The sequence below is a fragment of the Cricetulus griseus genome, chromosome 8 (genome assembly GCF_003668045.3).
Source record: "Cricetulus griseus strain 17A/GY chromosome 8, alternate assembly CriGri-PICRH-1.0, whole genome shotgun sequence".
Classification (NCBI taxonomy): domain Eukaryota; kingdom Metazoa; phylum Chordata; class Mammalia; order Rodentia; family Cricetidae; genus Cricetulus; species Cricetulus griseus.
In genome coordinates this window covers 17,014,476-17,036,905 of record NC_048601.1, presented here as the reverse complement: position 1 = coordinate 17,036,905, position 22,430 = coordinate 17,014,476, and the positions used below count along the sequence as shown (strand labels likewise).

At 41.8% G+C, this 22,430-nt stretch overlaps 2 protein-coding genes across 8 annotated transcripts in view; one reads left to right on the top strand and one right to left on the bottom strand.

Moving 5' to 3' along the window:
- Window positions 1-9,058: 9,058 nt before the first annotated feature.
- LOC100762568 (C-type lectin domain family 2 member D11-like) lies at window positions 9,059-20,004 on the bottom strand. The gene is made up of 5 exons (XM_035448733.1): window positions 19,965-20,004; window positions 12,173-12,304; window positions 10,006-10,184; window positions 9,371-9,477; window positions 9,059-9,203 (listed from the first exon to the last, which is right to left on the bottom strand). Exons 1-5 carry the CDS (start codon window positions 20,002-20,004, stop codon window positions 9,065-9,067), a joined length of 597 nt encoding a protein of 198 aa, XP_035304624.1. The 3' UTR covers window positions 9,059-9,064.
- The window catches only part of LOC100762270 (killer cell lectin-like receptor subfamily B member 1F), a 103,416-nt gene continuing 96,784 nt past the window's right edge, over window positions 15,799-22,430 (top strand). For all 7 annotated transcript variants that reach the window (XM_035448978.1, XM_035448976.1, XM_035448977.1 and 4 more), the window contains exon 1: window positions 15,799-16,066. The gene's annotated coding sequence lies outside the window, so the exon portion shown is untranslated. The remainder of the gene's footprint in view (window positions 16,067-22,430) is intronic.

Sequence of the window (22,430 nt, the reverse complement as noted above, 5' to 3'; positions counted from 1 at the left end):
ATGTTAGTTTCCTGAGTGAGATTAAGCTTACATTTATCTAATAATAAAACCATAGACTCAAGACAGACACAGTCTATTAGAATTTTACATGTTTATTTCATTTTAATATTTAGTTATTTTGCCTTATGCATACAGTGCAAGCTTGAGGATCCCAGGACAACTTTATGGAATTGGTTTTCTTCTACAGTATGAAGTCAGGGGTCAAATTCAGGTCATCAGGCTTAGTGGCAGGTACCTTTACCTTCTGAGCCATGTCACTGGCCCTGAACATATATTCTAATGAAGAATAGACATGTCCCGTGTGGTGATGCACAAATCTAATTTCAGCTATCTGGGGATTACATGGACACCTTGTTACAAAACAAAACTTACAAAAGGGAATGGGTTCCACATTAGTAAAGAACAATTCCAGGTCTTGTGAGCTTTAATCTATACATCAGTATAGTAAGATGACAGAGTCAAGAAAAGAGATGCATGTGACCTGCTCTTTTGTTCTTTTGGGGACTTGTCAGTACAGTGCAGTGAATGATCAAACAAAAATTAATTAAAGAAAAAAATAATTAAAGAATATGTAAACAATTGAAGATTGGGCATCAAATCCTTAAGAAGCTCAGTAATTAGCTTTCTCCTGATCTTCAACAAATCTGACCAAAGGATAAAATTAAATGGGATAGAATTAAAATGAAATTACTTATGAAATTCTTTTAAAAAGTTAAATCAAGAAAGTAAAATGGCATTGCTTGTAACATGTTCTTAGCCCAGTCATTAAAAATTTAAAACTGAGAGGTAAATCCAGAACCATTTTCACAAACATTCCTTATGAATTAAATTGCAGAGTGTATAATACTGATTTTAATCCTGTCTATATCTCCCTTCATATGGGCTATTGAATTTTGCGAAAGAATGCTGTTTCTAAAAATATGTGGAGGTCCCACAGACTGGGTGAAAGTGACCCTATAAGAAAAAGGACAAGGTAGGCTTTTCGGTGTCCACAGACCTTGTGGGACAAATAGATCCAGTTATGAAGCATGCCCCAGGATATTTTCTATATATCAAAATTATAGAGCTAAATGAAAAGTCATCTGCCTGACCACCCACACATATGTGTGCTCAGAAGATTCAGGAGCAGTCATGAGATGCCATATGTACACCTCAGGAGATTATACACTACAATGCAGGTATTGAAGAGACACCAAGATGCTTTAGCAAGTGAGCAACAGTTTCCAGATTTGATGTTCCTGTAGTCCTTGGTGGGTTGACATCTGAACATTAGGTGTCACCTGCTATAACTCTCATGGTCCCTGACATCTTCCCTTTTTTGTTTAAAAAGCATGTAAATCTCTCTAGGGCAGTGAGCATTGTGGCTAATTGAAAGTCTGAAGATCACTGGAAGAATTATAATGATTTTAAAATTAATAAAAATCAATAATGTATATTGATGACAATCTGAGAACTAGTTTAACCATCTTGTAGGTGAGTTATATATGATTTTAGAATATCTCCAATCTATAATAAGACAGAAGAGTAATAAAAATCTATACTAGTATGACATGATGTGGCTAAATGTGTCTAAATATTATGATTTTACATTATCTAAAGGAAATGGTTGAATTTAGAGGGTTAATTTTATCTATTAGTTTTGATTAATTGTATTGCTTTGAATAATCTGTATTTGATGAAGCATAGTTAGATAAGATGATTCTCTAGCTCTAAAAGTCTGTTTCTCTCTCTCCTCTCCTCTTTCTGGGTAAATGTACGCATACTGACAGATCTTTTGCTTGTTTATAAACTTATGGCCGTGTCATAAAGGTCTGATTAATGGTCTTTCAGTTTGTTTAGAGATGTCTGCTGAGCTCAAAGACCTTAAAGATTAACATTTACCATCTCTCTGCAACTATCTGCACTCTTCTTATATGTTGTATTTCAGGGGAAGAGCTTTTGTTTCTGTATTACAAATTCAATTCCATCTGTTACCTTTAATGCTAAATTTAACAAAAATAAAACATAAAATTCTAATTCTATAAAGACAACAAACTTAAATTATAAACTTAAAAAATAAGTTTGCTTTAATTATAAACTATTAAAATAATTTAAAAAGGCAGTGTAACGATTAATCACCTAACTACTAACTTATAAACTATTAGGGATAACTTTACTTAAATTATAAACTATTAAAGATAATTAAAAATACAATTTAATGGCTAGCTATTAATTATAAATTATACTTAAATTATAAGTAATTTTACTTAAACAATATACAAATAAATAAAACTAAACAAATTTACTTAAATTTTATGCTATTAATAATTCAAAAACACAGATTGACTAATATTACAGATATTATTCAAATACATACAAATAATCTTTAAATATATTCTCTTATATGTTCCAAACTATATTTATAAACATACTACTACTGATACAAATTATTGCTTACTTATCCCCTGACATTTAACATGTTTAAACTTCTCATAATAAACAAAACTGATAAGACTCCAGTAATGATAAAAAATAAAAATATACCATGTTTAAGATTTCCTTCCTCTTCTATGATATTGATTCCTGAAGTTCAAAGTTTCACATTAATAATTATCTGATGAACAGTTATAACAGGGACTGCTTGCCGGTTAGCCGGTGACCACTAGTTGTGACCTTCGATAATTCTCATGGCCCCTGACAACACCAAATTTAGAGAGCCCAATCCAGAAAGTGAACCATTCTCCATCTTGGATATCTCACTGTCCCTCAGAGCCAGGCTGGTCGTGGGGCTGGGTAGTGCATTAGGGAACAGAGCCTGCGAGAGGTCCAGGCTGCTGTTGACCACCACCCTGCCAGTGTTTGAGGAGGCCTAATCCAGAAAAGAAACCTTTCTTCATCACGGACATTTTGATGCTGCTTAAAGCCAAGGTGAACTTCCAGCTGGACAGCGTATCTATGGGCAGGACCCACTAGAGCTCCAGGCCTCTGCACGTCTCTCTGCCCTCAGTGAAGGCCGGTCTGCTGACTCATTAGGTGTGAAAATTGTACCTGTGGCCCAAGGGCAGCTCCACAGGAGTAGTGTCTCCGAAGGGACCAGCTCCCCATTTAGACAGCCATAACATCCAAACATGCACTTGCCTGACCTTGTCTTGGTGACTAAGGTCAGATGCCTGCCCCTTTCGGTAGCTATAACAGCCGAACACATGCTTGTCTGACCTTGTCTTAGTCACTAGATCAGATGCCTGCCTCGTGGCAAGGAACCAATCAGAAGTTAGCTGGTGGCGCTGTGCTTTACGGCTCTGAGTGTGCTTTATGGACAAGCACACAGCAATGATACACAGAGCATAGCAACCACCCTGGGAGGGCCTATGGGCCATAACAACTAGTTAGCCAGTCAACACAGGGCAAGCCCTCCAAGCCTGGAGGCACACCAATCCTGATCCAGTGCATACCCCTAGACACTCCCCTTATGCTGCCCTATAAGATCTCTATGCAGACACTTCAAGATGTCATTCCTAGCCATCTGCCATGGTGGGTGGATGAAAGGCCCGAGCTAACATGGGGTTAGCTCGTTAAAAAACTATAATAAAGCCTCATGCAGTTTGCATCAAGCTTTCGAATCCACCTGGTGACTGAGGTCCTGGGCTGAGATTCTGGAGACCTGAGTCCCCCGGGGGTCTTACATCTCCAGCTGGGACCAAGAAGCCACCCTACTAGACACCATCTTGAATCAATCTTCAAATATTGTTAAAAGGTTCTGATAACAGAACTTACAGAGCCAAGGCTCGTTTATCAGAGAGTCAGCTATTCTCTCTGACACCCATCCCTAATTTTCTAACAACAGGGCCTCAATTCAGTTCTGGCTTGGGTTGCAGCAGCTGTGGCATCGTCGTCTGAGGCTCCTTCTTGGTGACTGTAGACCTGTGATGCAGCCTGATGCAGGATACCCAGAGCTGTGGGGAGAGGGTGCAGGAGAGACTCGAACATCTGCCTCCTCTTCTGGCCTTCTGCAGGAGCCCTGTGTGTTGCAGCCCTCTTGGCTCAATCCTGTCCTCCACTTTTTTTTTAATGTACCAGTCATTCAAAGGAAGACCTAATGAAAAAAAATTTTCATTATCTGATCATAAAAGTGGAGGTCACTACTGCTGATGTGATTGTAATTCAGGTGTAAGATATGAGTACCAACTCATACCAAAACACTTATATAATTTAGAATCATGCATAGTCTCCCTAGTAGCCATATGTATAGTCCTCTATGATGGTTTTCATCTTTGATGTTACCACAGATTATGAATTGATTTTGATAGTTTTATTTTTTTACACATTCAATTCTTTTTTATTTTTTTATTTAAATCCTTTAATTACTACTCATATTGACATATCCATCCCCACATTCCGTCGCCCTCCCACCCTCCAATGCTCCCCCCAACCCATCCCCAAACTCATCCCCAGGGATAGTGAGGCCCTCCACCAGGGACCTTCAAAGTAAACATCATTTGGGGGAGGGCATAGGCCTTCCTTGCTGTATCTGGGCTACAATAGTATCCATCCATAGGGAATGGGCTCCCAAAGTCCATTTGTGCTCTAGGGTTAAAGACTGGCTCCACTGTTAGAGGTCCCATAGACTATCTTGGCCTCCTAGCTGGCACCCACATTCAGAGGGCTTGGTTCTGTCCAATGCTGTTTCCACAGCTTTACGACTAGGGTCACCATGCTCTCACTAGGTCAGGTCAACTGTTTCTGCAGCACCATCTTGGCTCCTTTGCTCATCCCTCCTCCCTCTCCACAACTGGATTCCAGGGGTATGGTTCAGTGCTTAGCTGTGGGTGCCTGTTTCTGCTTCGAACAGCTACTGGATGAAAGCTCTAGGAATGGTAGCCAAGGTAGACACCAATCTCATTATAGGGGAAGGGCATCAATGGCATTTTCTCCACCACCGCTTGGATTCTTAGTTGGGGTCATCCCTGTGAATCCCTTAACATTTCCCCTGTGCCAGAGCTCTCTAAAAACCTGTACTGTCTCCCTCTATCAAGGCATCTCCTTTCTTGCCTCCTCTATTCCTCCCCTCTCTCAGTCCTCGTGTTCTCATCCCCCTCCCTCCTTCCCTTTCCACCTCCTTCCTCTCCACCCCTGCCCCATGCTCCCACTTTGTTTAGGGGTTCTTGTCCCCCTCCCCTTCTTTTTCTAGGGTCTATGCAATCTTCTCTTGGGGTCCTACTTGTTTCCTAGCTCCTCCAGCAGTGTGGATTGTAGACTGGTAATCCTTTGCTCTATGTCTAATGAGTAATACCACGTTTATCTTTTTGTGACTGGGTTACCTCAGTCAGGATGGTTTCTTCTAGTTCCATCCATTTGCCTGCAAATTTCAAGATTCCATTTTTTTTTTTTTTTGTAATACTCTGCTGAGTAGTACTCCATTGTGTAAATGTACCACATTTTCTCTATCCATTCTTCAGGTGAGGGGCATCTAGATTGCTTCCAGGTTCTGGCTATTACAAATAATGCTGCTATGAACGTAGTTGAACAGATGTCCTTGTTGTATGAATGTGCATTCTTTGGGTATATGTCCAAGAGAGGAATTTCTGGATCTTGAGGTAGGCTCATTCCCATTTTCCTGAGAAACCACCATACTGATTTCCAAAGTAGTTGTACAAGTTTGCACTCTCACCAGCAATAGAGGAGTGTTCTTCTTTCTCCACATCCTCTCCAGCATAGACTGCCATTGGTGTTATTGATTTCAGTCATTCTGATAGGAGTAAGATGGCATCTCAGAGTGGTTTTGAGATGCATTTCCCTGATGGCTAAGGATGTTGAGCACTTACTCAAGTGTGTATCAGCCATTTTAGATTCCTCTGTTGAGAATTCTCTATTTAGTTCTGCACTCCACTTTTTGATTGCATTGTTTGGTGTTTTGGTGGCTAGCTTCTTGAGTTCATTATGTATTTTGGTGATCAGCCCTCTGTCAGATGCGGGGTTATTGAATATCTTTTCCCATTCTGTGGGCTGGCGTTTTGTCTTGTTGACTTGTTTTTGTCCTTTGCCTTACAGAAACTTCTCAGTTTCAGGAGTTCCCATTTATTAATTGTTGATCTCAATGTTTGTGCTACTGGTGTTAGGTTCAGAAAGGAGTCTCCTATACCAATTTGTTCGGGCGCACCACCTACCTTCTCTTCTAGGAGGTTCAGTTTGGCTGAATTTATGTTGAGGCCTTTGATCCATTGGGATTTAAGTTGTGTGCATGGTGATAGATATGGTTCTATCTGCAATCTTCTACATGTCTGAATCCAGTTGTGCCAACACCATTTGTTGAAGACGCTTTCTTTTTTCCATTGTATAACTTCAGCTTCTTTGTCAAAAATCAGGTGTTCATATATATGTGGGTTAAAATCAGGGTTTTCAATTCAATTCCATTGGTCAACCTGTCTACTTTTGTGCCAATACCAACCTGTTTTCTGGATTATGGCTCTATTATAGAGCTTGAAGTCAGGGATACTGATGCCTCCAGAAGTTCCTTTATTGTACAGGGTTATTTTGGCTATCCTGGGTTTTTTTGTTTTTCCATATGAAGATGACTACTATTCTTTCAAGGTCTGTGAAGAATTGTGTTGGAATTTTGATGGGAATTGCATTGAATCTGTAGATTGGTTTCAGCAAGATTGCCATTTTTACTATGTTGATTCTACCTATCCAAGAGCATGAGAGATCTTTCCATTTTCTGATATATTTGTTAATTTCTTTCTTTAGAGACTCAAAGTTCTTACTATACAGGTCTTGCTCATTTTTGTTAGTGTTACCCCAAGATATTTTATATTGTTAGTGGCTATTGTAAAGGTTGATGTTTCTCTGACTTCTTTCTTAGTGCAATTATCATCTGTATATAGTAGGGCTACTGATTTTTTTTGAGTTAATATTGTATCCTGCCACTTTGCTGAAGGTGTTTATCAGCTGTAGTAGAGTTTTTGGAGTTTTTCAAGTCAGTTATGTAAACTATCATATCATCTGCAAATTAGTGAAACTTTTACTTTTTCCTTTCCAATTTGTATCCCCTTGATATCCTTTTGTTGACTTATTGCTCTAGCTAGGATTTCAAGTACAATTTTGAAGAGATATGGAGAGAGTGGATAGCCTTGTCTTGTTCCTAATTTTAGAGGAATCGCCTTGAGTTTCTCTCCATTTAGTTTGATGTTGGCTGTTGGTTTGGTGTATATTGTTTTTATCATGTTTAGGTATGATCCTGTTATTCCTGATCTCCCCAAGACCTTTGTCATGAAGGGATGTTGGATTTTTGTCAAAGGCTTTTTCAGCATCTAGCGAGATGATCATGTGCTTTTTCTTTTTCAGTTTGTTTATATGGTGGATTACATTGATGGATTTTTGTATGTTGAACCATCCCTGCATTCCTGGGATAAAGCCAACTTGATCATGGTGGATGATTTCTCTGATGTGTTTGTGGATTCGATTTGCCAGTATTTCGTTGAATATTTTTGCGTCAAAGTTCATGAGGGATATTGGTCTGTAATTCTCTTTTTTTGTTGTGTCTTTGTGTTGCTTGGGTACCAAGGTAATTGTAGCCTCATAGAAAGAGCTTGACAATGTCCCTTCTGCTGCTGTTGTATGGAACAACTCTTCTTTGAATTTCTGGTAGAATTCTGCACTGAAACCATCGGGCCCTGGGTTTTTTTTTTTTTTTTTTTTTTTTTTTTGGTTGGTACACTTTTGACGACTGCTTGTATTTCATTAGGGGTTACAGGTCTGTTTAAATTGCTTATCTGTTCTTGATTTAATTTTGTTAACTGATATCTATCCAGGAAATTGTCCATTTCCTTTAGATTTTCGAATTTTGTGGAGTAAAGGTTTTCAAAGTATGAAATGATGATTCTCTGGATTTCCTCAGTGTCCATTGTTATGTCCCCCTTTTCATTCTGATTTTGTTAATTAGCATGCTCTCTCTCTCTTTCTGCCTTTTGGTTAGTTTTGATAAAGGTTTGTCTATCTTGTTGACTTTCTCAAAGAACCAACTCTTTGTTTCATTGAGACTTTGTAGTGTTTTCCTAGCTTCTACTTTACTGATTTCTGCCCTAGTTTGATTATTTCCTGGCATCTAGTCCTCTGGGGACAAGATGGACCTCCCCAGACTGGAAGGCGCACCCTGAGTCCGGATGCACCTTACCTTGTCCTCCTTCCCACCTCTGCCTTCCAGCTGCCACCTGAGAGAGGAAGAGACCCCGCCTGCAACCACAGGAAGAAGGGAAGGGAAAATGACAGAATAGGAACACACTCAACAACAGAAAGACCAATGTGACACCACCAGAACCTAGGGACTCCACACCAGCAAGAACTGAAAAGAACAACACAGAGGATGAAGAAGAGACGGACCTCAAAAATTATCTTATGAAGATGATAGAGACCATTAAAGAGGAAACAAGAAACTCCCTTAAAGAAGTAGAAGAAAAAACAAGCAAAAAATTATATGAAATGGAAGAAAAGACAAACCAAAAAATAGGACCACCAGACAGAAACTTAACAAAGACACAAAGCAAATGACGGATGTTATGACCCAATTGGGTTTAACAGACATCTATAGAACATCCGATCTGAACACAAAAGAATATACCTTCTTCCCAGGGCCACATGGAACCTTCTCTAAAATTGACCATATACTTGGCAACATAGCAAACTTACACACATACAAAAAAGTTGGAATAATCCCTGTATCTTACCAGACCACCAAGCTTGAAAGTTAGAATTCAACAACAACACAAATTGCAGAAACCCTACAAACTCATGGAAATTGAGTAATGTGCAATTGTACCATTCCTGAGTCAAGGAAGAAATAAAAAAAGAAATGAAAGACTTCCTAGAATTCAATGAGAATGAAGACACAACATACCCAAACCTATGGGACACTCTGAAAGCAGTGCTAAGAGGAAAGTTCATAGCACTAAATGCACATATGAAGAAACTGGAGAATAGTCACACTAGAGAATTAACAGTGCAACTGAAAGCTCTAGAATAAAAGGATTTTGATAATTTCATAAGATTAAAGAAATGAGGTTGTGGTTGGAGATAACATGTTACAGACCTCTCACGACTGCTTTGGCACATCACAAGCTGTGAAACTGTTGGGCTTGCTACATATCCACCTCCTGTGAGTATAGTTCCTGCCACTGCTGACCTTACTGTCACTCAGGTAGGCACACTCTCCTCCTCCTCGGGGGGAAGTCCTATAACAAAACAAACAGAATTTCTGCAGTCTGCCATTTATTCACTCCTGCAATGCTATCTCCCCAGTCAGGTCACCTCCCATGACACCGCCTGTCTTCTCTCACAGCCACAACCCTCACACATCCCAATAGTGATCACAGTAGAAGGAAAAGTGTTCTGAACATACAAGTTGTTATATTCAGTGCCGTCTGTCCACATCCAATGGTGTTCTGAGGACTTTCTGTGGAGGCCGATCCAGTGGTCATGCTCCCCCTTGTATCTCTTCAGAAATTCCTGTCATAGAACACAGACGGCGAATGCATGTGTCTCAGCTTCAGATAAGACTTGAGTCTCTCTGCCCTACAGCCTCCTCTCAGGATGGCAGCAGGTTTGCACTGAAGGTCATTGACTTTGGAGCCTAAATCATCTTCAGTTCTTAGTGGATGCATGGCACCCTGACAACCACCAATCCTTCTGCGGCTGAGAAAGTCCCTGGCTAAGCCTCTACTTGCAGTTATTAGCAGCTGTCACCTTAGGTATGCAACACCTGTCAGCTCAGAAAAAGGCTTAACGTGACAGCCATTTTTCTCAGTCATGTCTATGTGGCCATGCAGTTTGCCTATTAGCATTGCAGGAGAGTATGTCTTTGGAATGTCTCAGGGCTGTTGCCAACACAAGTAGCACAAACTAACACACACCCCATGACTCTCCCTGAAAGCCTAGGGTGGCATCTTTCCTCATGCTTCATATTTAGTCTCCCTACCTCAAGGCAGTAAATATTCAACAGACAAAACAACAAACCAATTCCTCATCCTTTCTTACCAGCTCCTCCTGGCTGTCAAATCTAGCTAGCTGGGCTCCTTGTGCCACGCAAAAGGTCTGGCTGGATGTCCAGTTTTCCACTTTTTCAGAAAAATTAAAACATTTACTTCCAAATGCAATCCAATCTCTAGGACAAAAGGCACAGACACATTTGATTGAGACCTCTTCTGGCTTTCTTGCTCCTGAAATGACAAAATAAAGAAAACTCCTTACTTCTCTGAATTTCACTGTGGATGAATACCAGCACACAACACATGACACGGTCAAATAGGTTTTTGATACCAAATCTTGATCCAGGCCTTCCTGTTATTATATTATATATACATTAAAACCATATGAAAACATACTGACTCTTGTTAGGGGCTGTCAGAATGGCGATTATCAAGAAATCTCACAACAGATGTCAGAACTCTGTGCAGAAATAGGGACACTTATTTATTTCTGGTGGGAGTATAAACTGATATATCCAGTATGGGAGCCTTTTTTTATATTTAAAAATAGACCTTTTGTGACCCCGCTATGCCACTGCTGAGCATATATGAGAGAAGAGTGCATCATAACACAAGATACCTGCACATCCATGTGGACTGCTGCCCCATTTACAAGAGTAAGAAAATCCTGACCTAGAGGCCCATGAACAGACGAACAGATGATGAAAAGGGGGTACATGTGTAACACAGGATGTTCCTCAGATATAAGAAAAATGAAGCTTGCAGGAGAGTGGGGACCTGGAAAGTATAATATTATGTACTCCCTTACATGCTTATCCCAGCCTAGAAAGTACAGAATGAGGAGCTCTGAGTGTGGGCGTGGCTTAAGACATAGAAAGGAGAAGGAGGAAGAGTGATGAGAGGAGATGAGGAAGTCAGGGTGCAGCAAAGGTTCCATGAGTTGTGAAAAATGTTATAAATAGCATTGCTTTTCTACTTTCAAATTTACTTGTTTTTTTTTTTAATTTGTAGCTCATAAATGTACAAAAATGTAAATACAGTGAAAGTCTAAAACCATAACCAAAGCTCCATGGCTTCAGGATGGCCACTCTGTGTGGAAGTTCAGTGAGATACACAGGGTTTGGGCCTTGGCAAGGGTTGGAGTGTCTATGTGATGTGCTCACTTGTGAGTCTATCATGATAAAGTGATTGTGTGTGTGTGTGTGTGTGTGTGTGTGTGTGTGTGTGTGTGTGTGTGTGTGTGAAGCTCTTTAGGCAGCAAGGCTTCAGAGAACCACTTAGAAAAATAACAGACATTTTTCTTTCATAACTTTGCGTGGCTCTTTTGAGGGGCACTGAGCCTAGAAATAAATGATTTGATAAGAAATATTACATACTAGAAATGAAATACACACAAACACACACACACTTATTTTTAGTGGGGGCTAATTTGTTGTAGTTGTTCCCCATTCTTATACCCAGCACCATGAGGCTTTAACAAAAGGAACAAATGCAATGGGCACTGAGGGTATTGTCTCTTCTTTTTATCTGTCTCTTTCCAGAGCTATGTAAGAGTTTAGGTAACACTGACTAAGTCTTCTTGGCAAATGTTTGTCCATGTTTAGACTTGTGTATGATTCATCGAGGTGGTTAAAGTTGACTTTATAAAATGATATCAGGAATCATTACTCCAGCTATGGCAGGAAAGCTGTACAAGATTTTATCATGTTATTCAGAATAGTCTGCACCTAAAAGCTCAGGAATGATACATTTCTGGAATGTTCTATGTAATATTTTCTGACCATAGTTGCAGTTAGTAACTGAAACTACGAAGCATGGGGCCATATGGCGTCTGGACCTTCCCCAACCCTGTTACTGTCCTCACTTCCCTTTAGCTGCAGCCGCCTCCTTGAGGCTCCTCCCTTGGGTTTTTTCTCCTTGTTCTCTGCCTAGAATAATTCCCACAGATGGACACAAGTCTCCTGCACATCAGTCTAGGGCTTGCTGAATGCCATCTTCCCAGAGATGCTGAGCCCGGCCTCCTGTGCACACCACAGCCTGTGCTGCTCCTCCTCTGTATCTTCCTGCTACACCCTAAGTTCCCAGAGAACAGGAGTTTCTAGTGTGTTTTCTCTAGAGTCCTTCCCACAGTGCCTGCCTCACAGTGATCAGCAAGTATTTACTAACAATGAGAATGTGGACAGAATGCTGCAGAATGTGGAGAATGAGTCACTTACTTGACAATAACAAAGCAACAGAAAGTGCAATAACAGCTCCAGAGAGGACCGCGATCACTCCATAGCAGCAGTAAAGCTTAACAGGAGACTCAGCGGAGATGATTCTCAGATATTTTCCTTGACAGTTTTTACCTGTAAAAGAATAATAGGAGAGTGTCGACTTAGAGAATTTTTGTTTTTAACTCATAACTCAATTAATTTGCTCTATAACTTTGGACACTCAAAAATGATGCCTTCTATAAAGAATCATATTACAAACCACATAAACATATATATATATATATATACATATAAATACACACATATGTAATATTTACATCAAGAGAAAGAAGAGAACTAAAACATAAAAAGTATTAAAAATGTATTAATAATATAACATAATAAAACATAAGATAAACATAGAAAAACACTGAAGATACAATAGTATACTATACTCCAACAAATAAAACAGAAAAAAAAGAGTTATAAATGTTAAAACTGATTATTATGTACTATAATACTTTAATACATTAAAACAAAAAATGAACACATGGTTTTTCTTGAATCAATTATTGGAGAAGGGACAGATTTTCTCCTGAGTTTCCCACTGTGGATGGTCAGAGAAGTTGTCAGGCAATTGTTTGTGGCAGGGCAGGCTTGTCCAGTTTGTCCCTTCTATATGTTTTCTTTTCTATTTATTTAGGCAGGGAGAAGAGCTGCAAGAATTTCTTGAGGAAGATGAGATAAACTTAGCACAAAAACCCACTTTACAATTGCCTACAAGTACCTGAAAGGGCACTAAAATCCTTTCAAAGAAGGCCCTGGTCCATACAGGATGGCCAGGTGGAAAGAAGACCAGAGATGCTGGAAACGGCACTTCAGCCAGGGGTCTTCTAGTTACTGAACTAAGGGTGAATGGTGAAAGAGCCAGAAATGAAAGGAGTGAGGGTCACGGTGAAAGGCAACAACAGTCAGCTGCATTGCTCTCCATAAAAAGTGTTCTGGTGAGAAGGGGGAACAGAAACATTAGGGGGAAAATCAGTGGAACTAGACCTATCAACAAACTAAGAAAAGAAGGAAATAGAAATATCAATACACAGCAAAACTTGTGAATATTTGGCATAATTTTCATAGGAACTGTCCCACCCCTACAAAAATTATCCACTAAAAAACAAAACAGTAAATTCAGCTGCAGTCTTCTTCATTCCCAAGGGTGCAGTTATGAATGCTGTCCCAGCCACCACCGGGAACAGAGGCAGGAAGTCTGCTCACTACTCCAGGGTGACTTTTCACGGGAGGGCCAGTCAGAGAAAAGAAACAGGGTCACAAGACTAGAGAATGGCTCAACAGGTAAGCTCACTTGCTGGTCTTCCAGAAGACACAGGTTCAATTTCTAGCACCCACAAAATAGCTTACAATCTTGCCAACTTCAGGTCCAAGGAACCCATCTCCCACTGCTGGAAAAATTACCCTCTATAGGCACCAGGCACTTATTCGATGAACAAGCATGCAGGCAAAACAGCCATATACATTAAATAAGTTTCTTAAAGGAAGAAAAAGGGTTTACACTTCTGAAAACAGATCAAAGAGTTTCTCTTCACAGATGATGTGGTCCTATCTGCATCAAAATTCTTGAAAATATACAAAAGACTACTGGATGTTTGAAAAAAAATGGGTTTACACAGCTGTAGGACATATTGCCAGCATGGTAAAGTCAGTGGCATTTTTCTGTCAATTGGAAATGATTGTCTAAGACAGCACCATTTACAGTAATGACCAAAAAAAACATAAAATACAAATCTAAAAAAAATTCATACTCAGCATAACAAAAACTACATTAAAACTATGAAGGAATCTGGGCAAGGCTGGAGAGTTGGCTCAGTGGGTAAGAGCACTTGCTACTCTTGAAGATGACCTGGGTTCAATTTCAGCACTACAAAGCAGCTCACACCACCTATAATTCCAGTTTCAGGAAATCTGACACCTGTTGCAGGAGATTTGCTGGCACTGTGAAACTCCAAGACCATGTTAACAAAATTAACCTGAGATCGGGTGCAGACCCAGCAACTAATTGACAAGAATTATCCATAGAAAGTACAAAGGACCCAGGAAGATGGATAGGGAGGAACCCAAGAAGTGGAGGGAGGGACGTAGAGATTTCATGGTCTTTGGTCTGGGACATGTGGAGAGAGACATGCATGCTGGGGAGCCGCTAAAAAGGGGAAGGTCAGCTGGTCCTTCCTCCACCTCCTCTTTGATCGGTCAGGTTTCACCCCAATATCTGACTCCAGAGTCTTTATTGGTATTAGAACAACTAGATAAAAACAACAGATGCCCTTCCCTGACCTTTGTGGGCACTAGGAATGCACTTAAAGCAGATAATTATGCAGGCAAAAACAACTCAAATGCATACAATTTTAATAATAAAAAAGGAAAGAATTCAAAGTAGTTCTAAACACATAAGCAACTGGAACACTCAATATTGCTCATATGTCAACAATTCTTAAGCTAATTTTTTGTTGTTGTTGTGGTGGTGGTGGTTCTTTGTTTTCCTGACAGGGTTTCTCTGTATTGCGTCACAGGTTGTCCTGGAACTCACTCTGTAGACCAGGCTGGCCTGAAACTCACAGAAATCTGCATGCCTCTACCTCCCAAGTGCTGGGATTAAAGGCATGGGCCAACAACACTCTACTCTTAAGCTAATTTATATATTCAGGAGTTTCACTTCCTGGGGAGAGGTTGCCTTCAAAAAAGAAAGACATAGCACCAAATTATATGAAAAGTCTTATGAAAACTAAAAAGAAATTAGAATAGTCAAAAATGATACTGAAAAAAAAAAAAAAACAGGTTGAATTCAGAGATCCTGCTGCCTACTCCATGACTCAGGGGAACAGGAATAAAGACAGCCTGATGCTACCAAAAAATTTAGACACTAGAACAATACAGCAGGAAAACAAAAAAAGACTCCAGAAATTACATCAAACACTCATGGTCAACAGATATTTCACAGAGAGTTTGGTTTTTAGACAGGGAAAGGCTGGCATCGCTCCAGTATGTATGTGCTACTGAAGTAACCTGGTGTCTGTCTGCTAAAAACAAGAATCAAGCCGGACTGTAAACCCAAGAACAAAGCTTAGTATTGTAAAGTCATTTAATTTTTTAAAAAGGGCAGGGGGAGGGGATGTTTGTGAACTTGTCTTAGGCAAAAGTCGTCTTAGATCCAAGAGCAAAGTCACTGTCTATATAACAGAAGGTTGATGAATTAGATGTTGATATGACTCTAGCGCCTTTTTTCAGAAAAACAAACTTGTGCAGACACTAGAAAGCTGTATGGCTGTTTGTACAGGAAGTATACAACATGGTGATGCCCCCACCCTGCCCACATATAGCCATGAAGAAAGGGAAACCTCATTTAAGTTTTAAGAAAAAAGAAAAAGAAACCTTTATGTTCCTATTTGTAGCAGCTTTAGGGATCACTGTGAAAAACTGAGCATTTGCAAACCATATTTCCCTATATCTCATACCACTGTACCTGGACAAAGTCCCTAAACCAGTCAGCAAGCTTAAAGGCAGTGAGCCACAGAAAACTGTCTCCTTCCTTCCGGGTTTTTTGTTTCTGTTTTATTTTGAAAAAAAAAAAAGCCAACTGCCACAACTCACTTCCTCCTCTCACTTCTGCACACGTTTCCTGCCAGCTCTTCTTAACCTCTTTGTATAAGATTTGATTTGAGGTGCTTCCAATCTTCTGGGTCAGATATGTTCCTGCCTCAGTGGTGCTGTGGATACAGTCTCTAGAATCTAGGTGCTGTTAATGGACACTTTTCCTGACGAGCAGAATGCAAGGCTGTGACAATTGAAAGAAGTCAAATGTGAAGTCTCTGCTTCAGGGATCCATTTTAGGGCATTCTGGAAAAAGTAAGTGTTTAAAGCCCGGGGACAGAGATACAGGGTGTCTGCAGCCGGGAACGGGGAAGTTGGGGTAGGGTGGGGGTCTACATACACTTTATTAGCTATTGATTTTGATTTATGTTTTGTGTATGACTGTTGTGTCGGCATTTATGTATATATGTGTACTGCATGCATGCCTAGTGCTAGGGAAGGTTCTGAAAAGTATGTTGGATCCCTGGAATTGGAGTTAAGGGTGGGTGTGTGAGCCACCATATGGGTGTTGGGAACCAAACCCAGTCCTCTTAAGAGCAATACAGGTTCTTAATGGTTGAGTCCCTACATATCTTGATGAAGAATACATGATTAGATGTTTTCAAAATTCATGAAAATTTATACCAATGAATTAATTTTACTAAACGCAAACTGGACGTTTTACAAAGTTTCCACTGAGTTTAACCCTTGCCTTTTGCTGGTTCACACCACTCTGTCCCACTAATAACAGAGAAGGATATGGAGGACTGGAAGGCTTTAAGCCCTCAACGGTGGCCTTTGGGTTTGGGGTCCACACAGAACTCTGGACCTCCATTCTTTACTCTCTCGTGTTCATTGACAGCTCCAGAGATTCTTAGCACGTGAGCAATCTGGTTTCCCCGGGTCCTCCTCACAGAGCTTCACATCCCTATACATAGTGAATCTTGGGAAATAGGCTTTCTTGAGATTTCTACTTCTGCATTGTGCTTTAAAAAAAAAAAAAAATCCTTCCAAATCTAGTCTGATTTAACTAGTTCTCTGACTGAAGAGCAGTGTTAGGCTTTCAAAGCCTGACTAATTTCTCTGACCATGTCACCTAGGTCCACCCATATTGCCACCAAAGAAGTCATCCCATCCTCTGTTATTGGTGCACAGTAATCTGTTATATATGGGAATTGATAAGTTTTGGATCAGCTGTTATTGGATATCCTCCACGGCCAATGCAATAAGCCAATCTAGCTGAATTAATAAATCCAGGTTTTATCTGAGGAGACCAAAGCACCTCCCAGGTGGCTCTAGGGAAGGCAGGGGAGAGAGCATGAGTGTGTGACAACTAGGTCTTAAGTGGCCTGTATTTGTGTTCTTCAGCAGTCCCAGGGGTGACTGACTCTTGGCCGGCTTTCAGAGGGGAGGGGCTGCTGCTTGTCTGGCTTTCTGAGAGAGAAGGTTCTGGAATTGGAGAAGTGAGACTGGAGTGTGGAATGCACCGCCCCAGCTGCAGCTCCCCAACAGGAATATGTCTCACAGTTTCCCCATTTATTCACTGATAGATTCAGGGGTGTTCCATGTGCTAGCTAATAGGAACCGAGTTACAATACACAATCAGGCACAAACATCTCTAGCAGGAATTAGAAAGCAAGTAGACAATATTCCTATAAAGTGTGTCAGATCCGGTATTAAAGGGCACAGTAGGATTACTTCAGGTCACAATAAGTACAGTGTTTCTAAAAATAGCTGTGTGTTTCTAATATTGACCATAATGAAACAATGAACACGAGTTAATTTTAATGTGTCAGTCAAAAATCTGCCTCTGGCCTTGAGCAGTTCAGACTGATTTAGTAGTAGGGGCCTCCACTGGCAGGAGAAAAAGCTTGCTGGGCCTTAGATTTAAGCAGCCAGATTTTGTCACATCTGGAAGTCATGTGATGAAGAACCCGCCATTTTGGAAGTTCACCATTTTCATTGCTTAGTCATGGGCTGTCTTACGGCCTGCACGGTATTTATCTAACCCCTAATATCTCAGAAGTACTTGGCTTACCTGAGAAACAGCAGTATTATTCAAGAACTTTCCCTTTGGGTATTAGTCAGATGAGGTGAAACTGTTAGAGAGGCTGCTGGGAGTTTGAGAGAGTCAGGTCCTCAGACAGCAGATGAGGAGGTTTAAGTGATAAAGAGACTGTAGTGAGTTCGAGAGCCCGGGTCCACAGATGTAGCAACTTTACCTAAGTCAGTTGCTTTAAGGCCTTTGGCCACTCCTGAGGACTTGGTTATGGTTTTCAGCCCATAGAGAAGCCTGAAGAAGGAGAAATCTTTACTTTTGAAACTTTTCCCAGCACACCAAGGACTCTGTCTTATCATGAGGAATATGTGACTTGGTGGCACCTGAGGGGCAGCAGACAGAGACCAATGACACCCGCTGCTCTGTCCCAGGGAGGAGGCTCCTCAGTCTTTAAAGGGTCCTGGGTGGGTGTGGAGGAGACAATTTTCCTGTGCCCTGGATGGCACAGGACAGGTCCCAGGGATTCGAGGGAGGCCTGGTGGAATGACTTCCTCTGCAGTGTGTCCCCAACCTCCCAGATCAGTATTTCCCATCACAACAGCAGGGTTCTGTCCACCTAGAGGAACTTGGCTTGATCTCCTGAGATTGCCACTCGACCCTTGAGTTTACAATAATCGTGAGCTCTGTTTTTCAAGAAATATTCTATTCCTAAACAGAAACATTAAGGTGGGTATGGAGACATGGTTCAGTGTTGCTGCCCTTGCAGAGAGAGGACTCACCTGGTAGCCTGCAATCAGCACCTTCTTTTGTTCTCTGTGGGCACCGGGCATGCATGTGACACACAGACATGTAGGCAAAACACCCACACACATTAAATAAAATTTTAAAAACAAAATGGAAAGAGATTCAAAAAGAATGAAACATAAACATTTTTTCAAAATGAGAGGATACAGTTTTAAAATAGAAATCTCTGTAAGGCCCGAGTTACAATGCTTCTCTCAGGTTTGGGCAAGGGAATCTGAAGATTGAAACAAGACAGGAGGTCATCCTTACAAGGAGAATGCCCTTTACTTCAAAGGAGAGTAGACGTATATACCATAACAGCCACAGTGGAAAAATATTCAGATCAATGTTCATGCCCCAACCTCACCCCCCTGCAATGGGTGGATAGTTTGCATTCTTGCATACAGGCCTAGTCAGAAGGAGGGAACAAGGAAGAAAATGACCAGTCAAGAGACAGTTAGCAGACCCCCAGGGCACAGTGGGTCACCCTTAGTCTCAAGATGAGCAGCAGACCCCCAAGGGGTCCCAACAAATCTCCAGTGTCCTTTTCCAATCATTGACCATAAACTAAAACTGTACACAGATTTGCTGGTGGGATCAATCTCAAATCCCTACACTCCTGAAGAACCTGGGATACAGAGGGACTGAGATTGTTCCCTGATGCCATAGAATCATTCAAGGAGTATCTCAGTGCCCTAAGGAAGGGGAGAACTTCTGACAGCCAGGAAGTATGGGTGAAAAGGCCCACGGCAGGGGTGGGTGATGGGGTTGGGGGGTCAGGAAAGGAAGGTTGGGGGATGGAGAAGGGGCACTTGAGGTGTGCACTGGATGGCAGTGATGTGTCTGAGCATGTCCAAGGTCCTCCAGCAACCATCCAGCACCTACTTGGCTTTACAAACTCAAAAGGGCTGTTTATCTTTCCCTGCAACTGGCAGGGCCCGGTGTCTACACCGTAGACTGTAAGACTACGGGGAAATGTAATCTGATGGGCAGTTTGTTCAACTCTAACACTTGTAACACATGGCTACAGTTCCTTTAAATACAGGGAGTGAAGGGACAGAAAATCCCAGCCTCTCTGGCTACCTCCTCCTCATTGCCTCACTCTGGCGGGAAAGCTAGCTGAGTTCAAATTCCCGACTCCTGAGAAGCGTGCATAACAAGTCCGCTGTTGGTTGCTCTTCTCCAAACATGTTTAAATAACATCCTCGGTAATAAATAATACAGAATTGCACCGGGGGTTCCTACCCAGCGCAGAGCTCCCAACCCCACCCCCAGCGTCTACCGAACTCCAGAAACTCCCGCGGCAGGCTGACAAGCAGAAGAGTCTACTCCCTGATGAGATTCCCCTCTCCCTTTAACTTACTTAACGATTTATTAAATACATACGGTTACCTGTCAAGAAGTCTAGAGAATCCGACTCTGCGGTTAACATTCTCACGAGGGGTTTACACCACCTGTGTTGTTTCTGCTGCAGCCATCGGTGGTGAAACACGAACTAAGAATCAACAAACCCATGTGGAGCTTTAATGAATGCCAAGGGGGAGGGTCAGATGAGGGTGGATCGGCAGCTTCCCCAAGGCGGAAGGAAGGAACAGGTGAGGTTTCATGCATGCCTGCGCAGAGTCCTCAAGCAGGTGTCTATTGGTGGCACGTCACTGCGTCACTACGTCACTGCGTCACTGCGTCACTGCTCGTGTCTCCCCTGTTCTCAAGGGGGGGGGGCAGCCTGGTGTAGGGTCCTAACAATCTGACTCTTGTTACTATTAAAGGTGGGGAGTTGGGTGAGGCAGGTTAGGAAGTGAGGACTTAGAGTTCTCAAAACTGCTTCCTGCTGACCTGGGGGCGTTGACCATCTTGGGGTCGGGGACTGAGAAAGCTGGGGTGTTGCTGCATCCTAGCGGAGCTGATTGTTTCATCGCAGTCCAGGCTGCTTGGAACTCTGGCAACTCTTTAGACCTGGCAAGATGTTAGTAGAGGACAACGTTAGGTTTTCTTTTTTGTTTGTTTGTTTTTTAATTTTTCTTCGGTCCTGGTTCTTGTGGGGAAGATTACTGTAAGATGAGGGAGGGGTTTCCAAGGGGTCCCGAGATCAGGTAAGGGAATCCGGGACCAGGGAAAGGTTGAATAATATTTATGTGGAGTCAATCTGACCTGTTTGTTTGGATCCAATTCAGCTCCCTGGAACTTACAAGAACCCTTTGAGTTTTGGAAAACATAAATTTTAGACACATTAAATCATATCTAGACTGCATGGAATTTTCTGGTTACCTTTCCTCAGCAGGCACAAACGTTTGGTGGTCTTTGTATCTCTAGATCCATGGCTTCAGGCTGGCATTCCTGTAACAACAGCTAATCGATTGGATTACAAGTTTTATGTGAGCTATTGTGGGATACATAGGAGATTGATGAGCAGGGTGTTATTAGAAACAGGAGACTTTAGATCAGCCTTGTAGGAGTGGAGCCTTATTCTTCTGGGATAGGAGGCAAAGTAGTTGATCCTGGTGTCCTCCGAAGCTTAAGGGAACAGGGTCCTATTGCAGAAACTGTATGAGAGGTGAGTCTCAGGTGGAGAAGTAAAGGGCTTGAGGTGGGAGACGTGAATCCAGTGTGGGGGGCCCTCAATCGTGGCAGCTGTTGCAGTGACATTGGTTGGAGGGGCATTGGTCTGGAGGAGAGAGAAGAACCTGATCCCCATAGTAATTGGGGGGGTACAGGGTGTAGCACATGGTTGAGGTAGAGAGTGGTCAGCAAATTCCCATAGGAGGGAACGGAGATGATGAAGTAAAGGTGTAAGCAGGGAGAGGTGGGGGTTTAGGTGAGAGGCCAGGTGTTAGAGCTGGCCGCCCATACCTGAGTTCAAAGAGTGAGATGAAAAGGGGTCGTTTGGGGAGCCCTAAGCCTGAAGAGGGCCAGAGGCAAATGCTTCACCCAGTCAAGGTGAAGTCTGGTGACATTTTAACAAGAACACTCATTCTTTAAAGAACAGTTAGTTTGCTCTACCTTCCCTGAGGACTGGGGGTGATAAGGAGTATGAAAACGCCAAGGGATGTTGAGAGCTTTAGACAGGGTTTGAGATCTGAGAGGTAAACTCAGGACCATTGTCTGACTGAAGAGAGGCTGGAATCCCAAACTGGGGAATAATTTCCCTGAGAAGGATGTCAGAGACTGTCTGGGCTTTCTTTTAGTGGTAGGAAACACTTTGGCTCACACTGAGAAGTTATCAGTAATACCAGGAGATATTTGACTGGTCTGACTGTGGGCATGTGGGTGAAGTCAAGTTGCCAGTCAGTCCTTGGGAGAGAGCCCCTGACCTGGTGTGTGGGAAAAGAGGGACTACGATACCTGAAGTTAGGGTCTGATGTCTGACAGGTTTTACAAGAGGCAGTTTTAGTTTTTAAGAAATTTAAGTCCTCAGAAGTAGGTTGGAGGTGAGCCTTGACAAACAGAGAAAGAGCCTTACTGTCAGGGTAGAAGAGCTGGTGTAAGAAAGACAGAATTTGTCGAGTGTTAGGAGGTGACTGTGAGGATGTGGGTTGTAGTGTATGAACTCCCTGTGGTGTGTGAGGTAGATCTTGGTCTCGGAGGGCTGCAGCCCTAGCTGCTCCATCAGCACAGTTATTACCCCTAGAGATAATAGAGCTGTCAGTCTGTCCTATAGCTTTGGGGAGGTGAGAGGTCGTTAGCATGGCCATAATAAAACCTGAGTTAGCTAAAGATCCTTCTTTTGTTGTAAGTAGCCCACATTCCTTCCAAATAGCTACTTGGGCAGGAGGCTATGAAAAAGCATATTTAGAGTCTGTGTAAACATTTAGAGAATGTCCCTGTGGCAATTGGAAGGCACGGTGAGGGCTATTAATT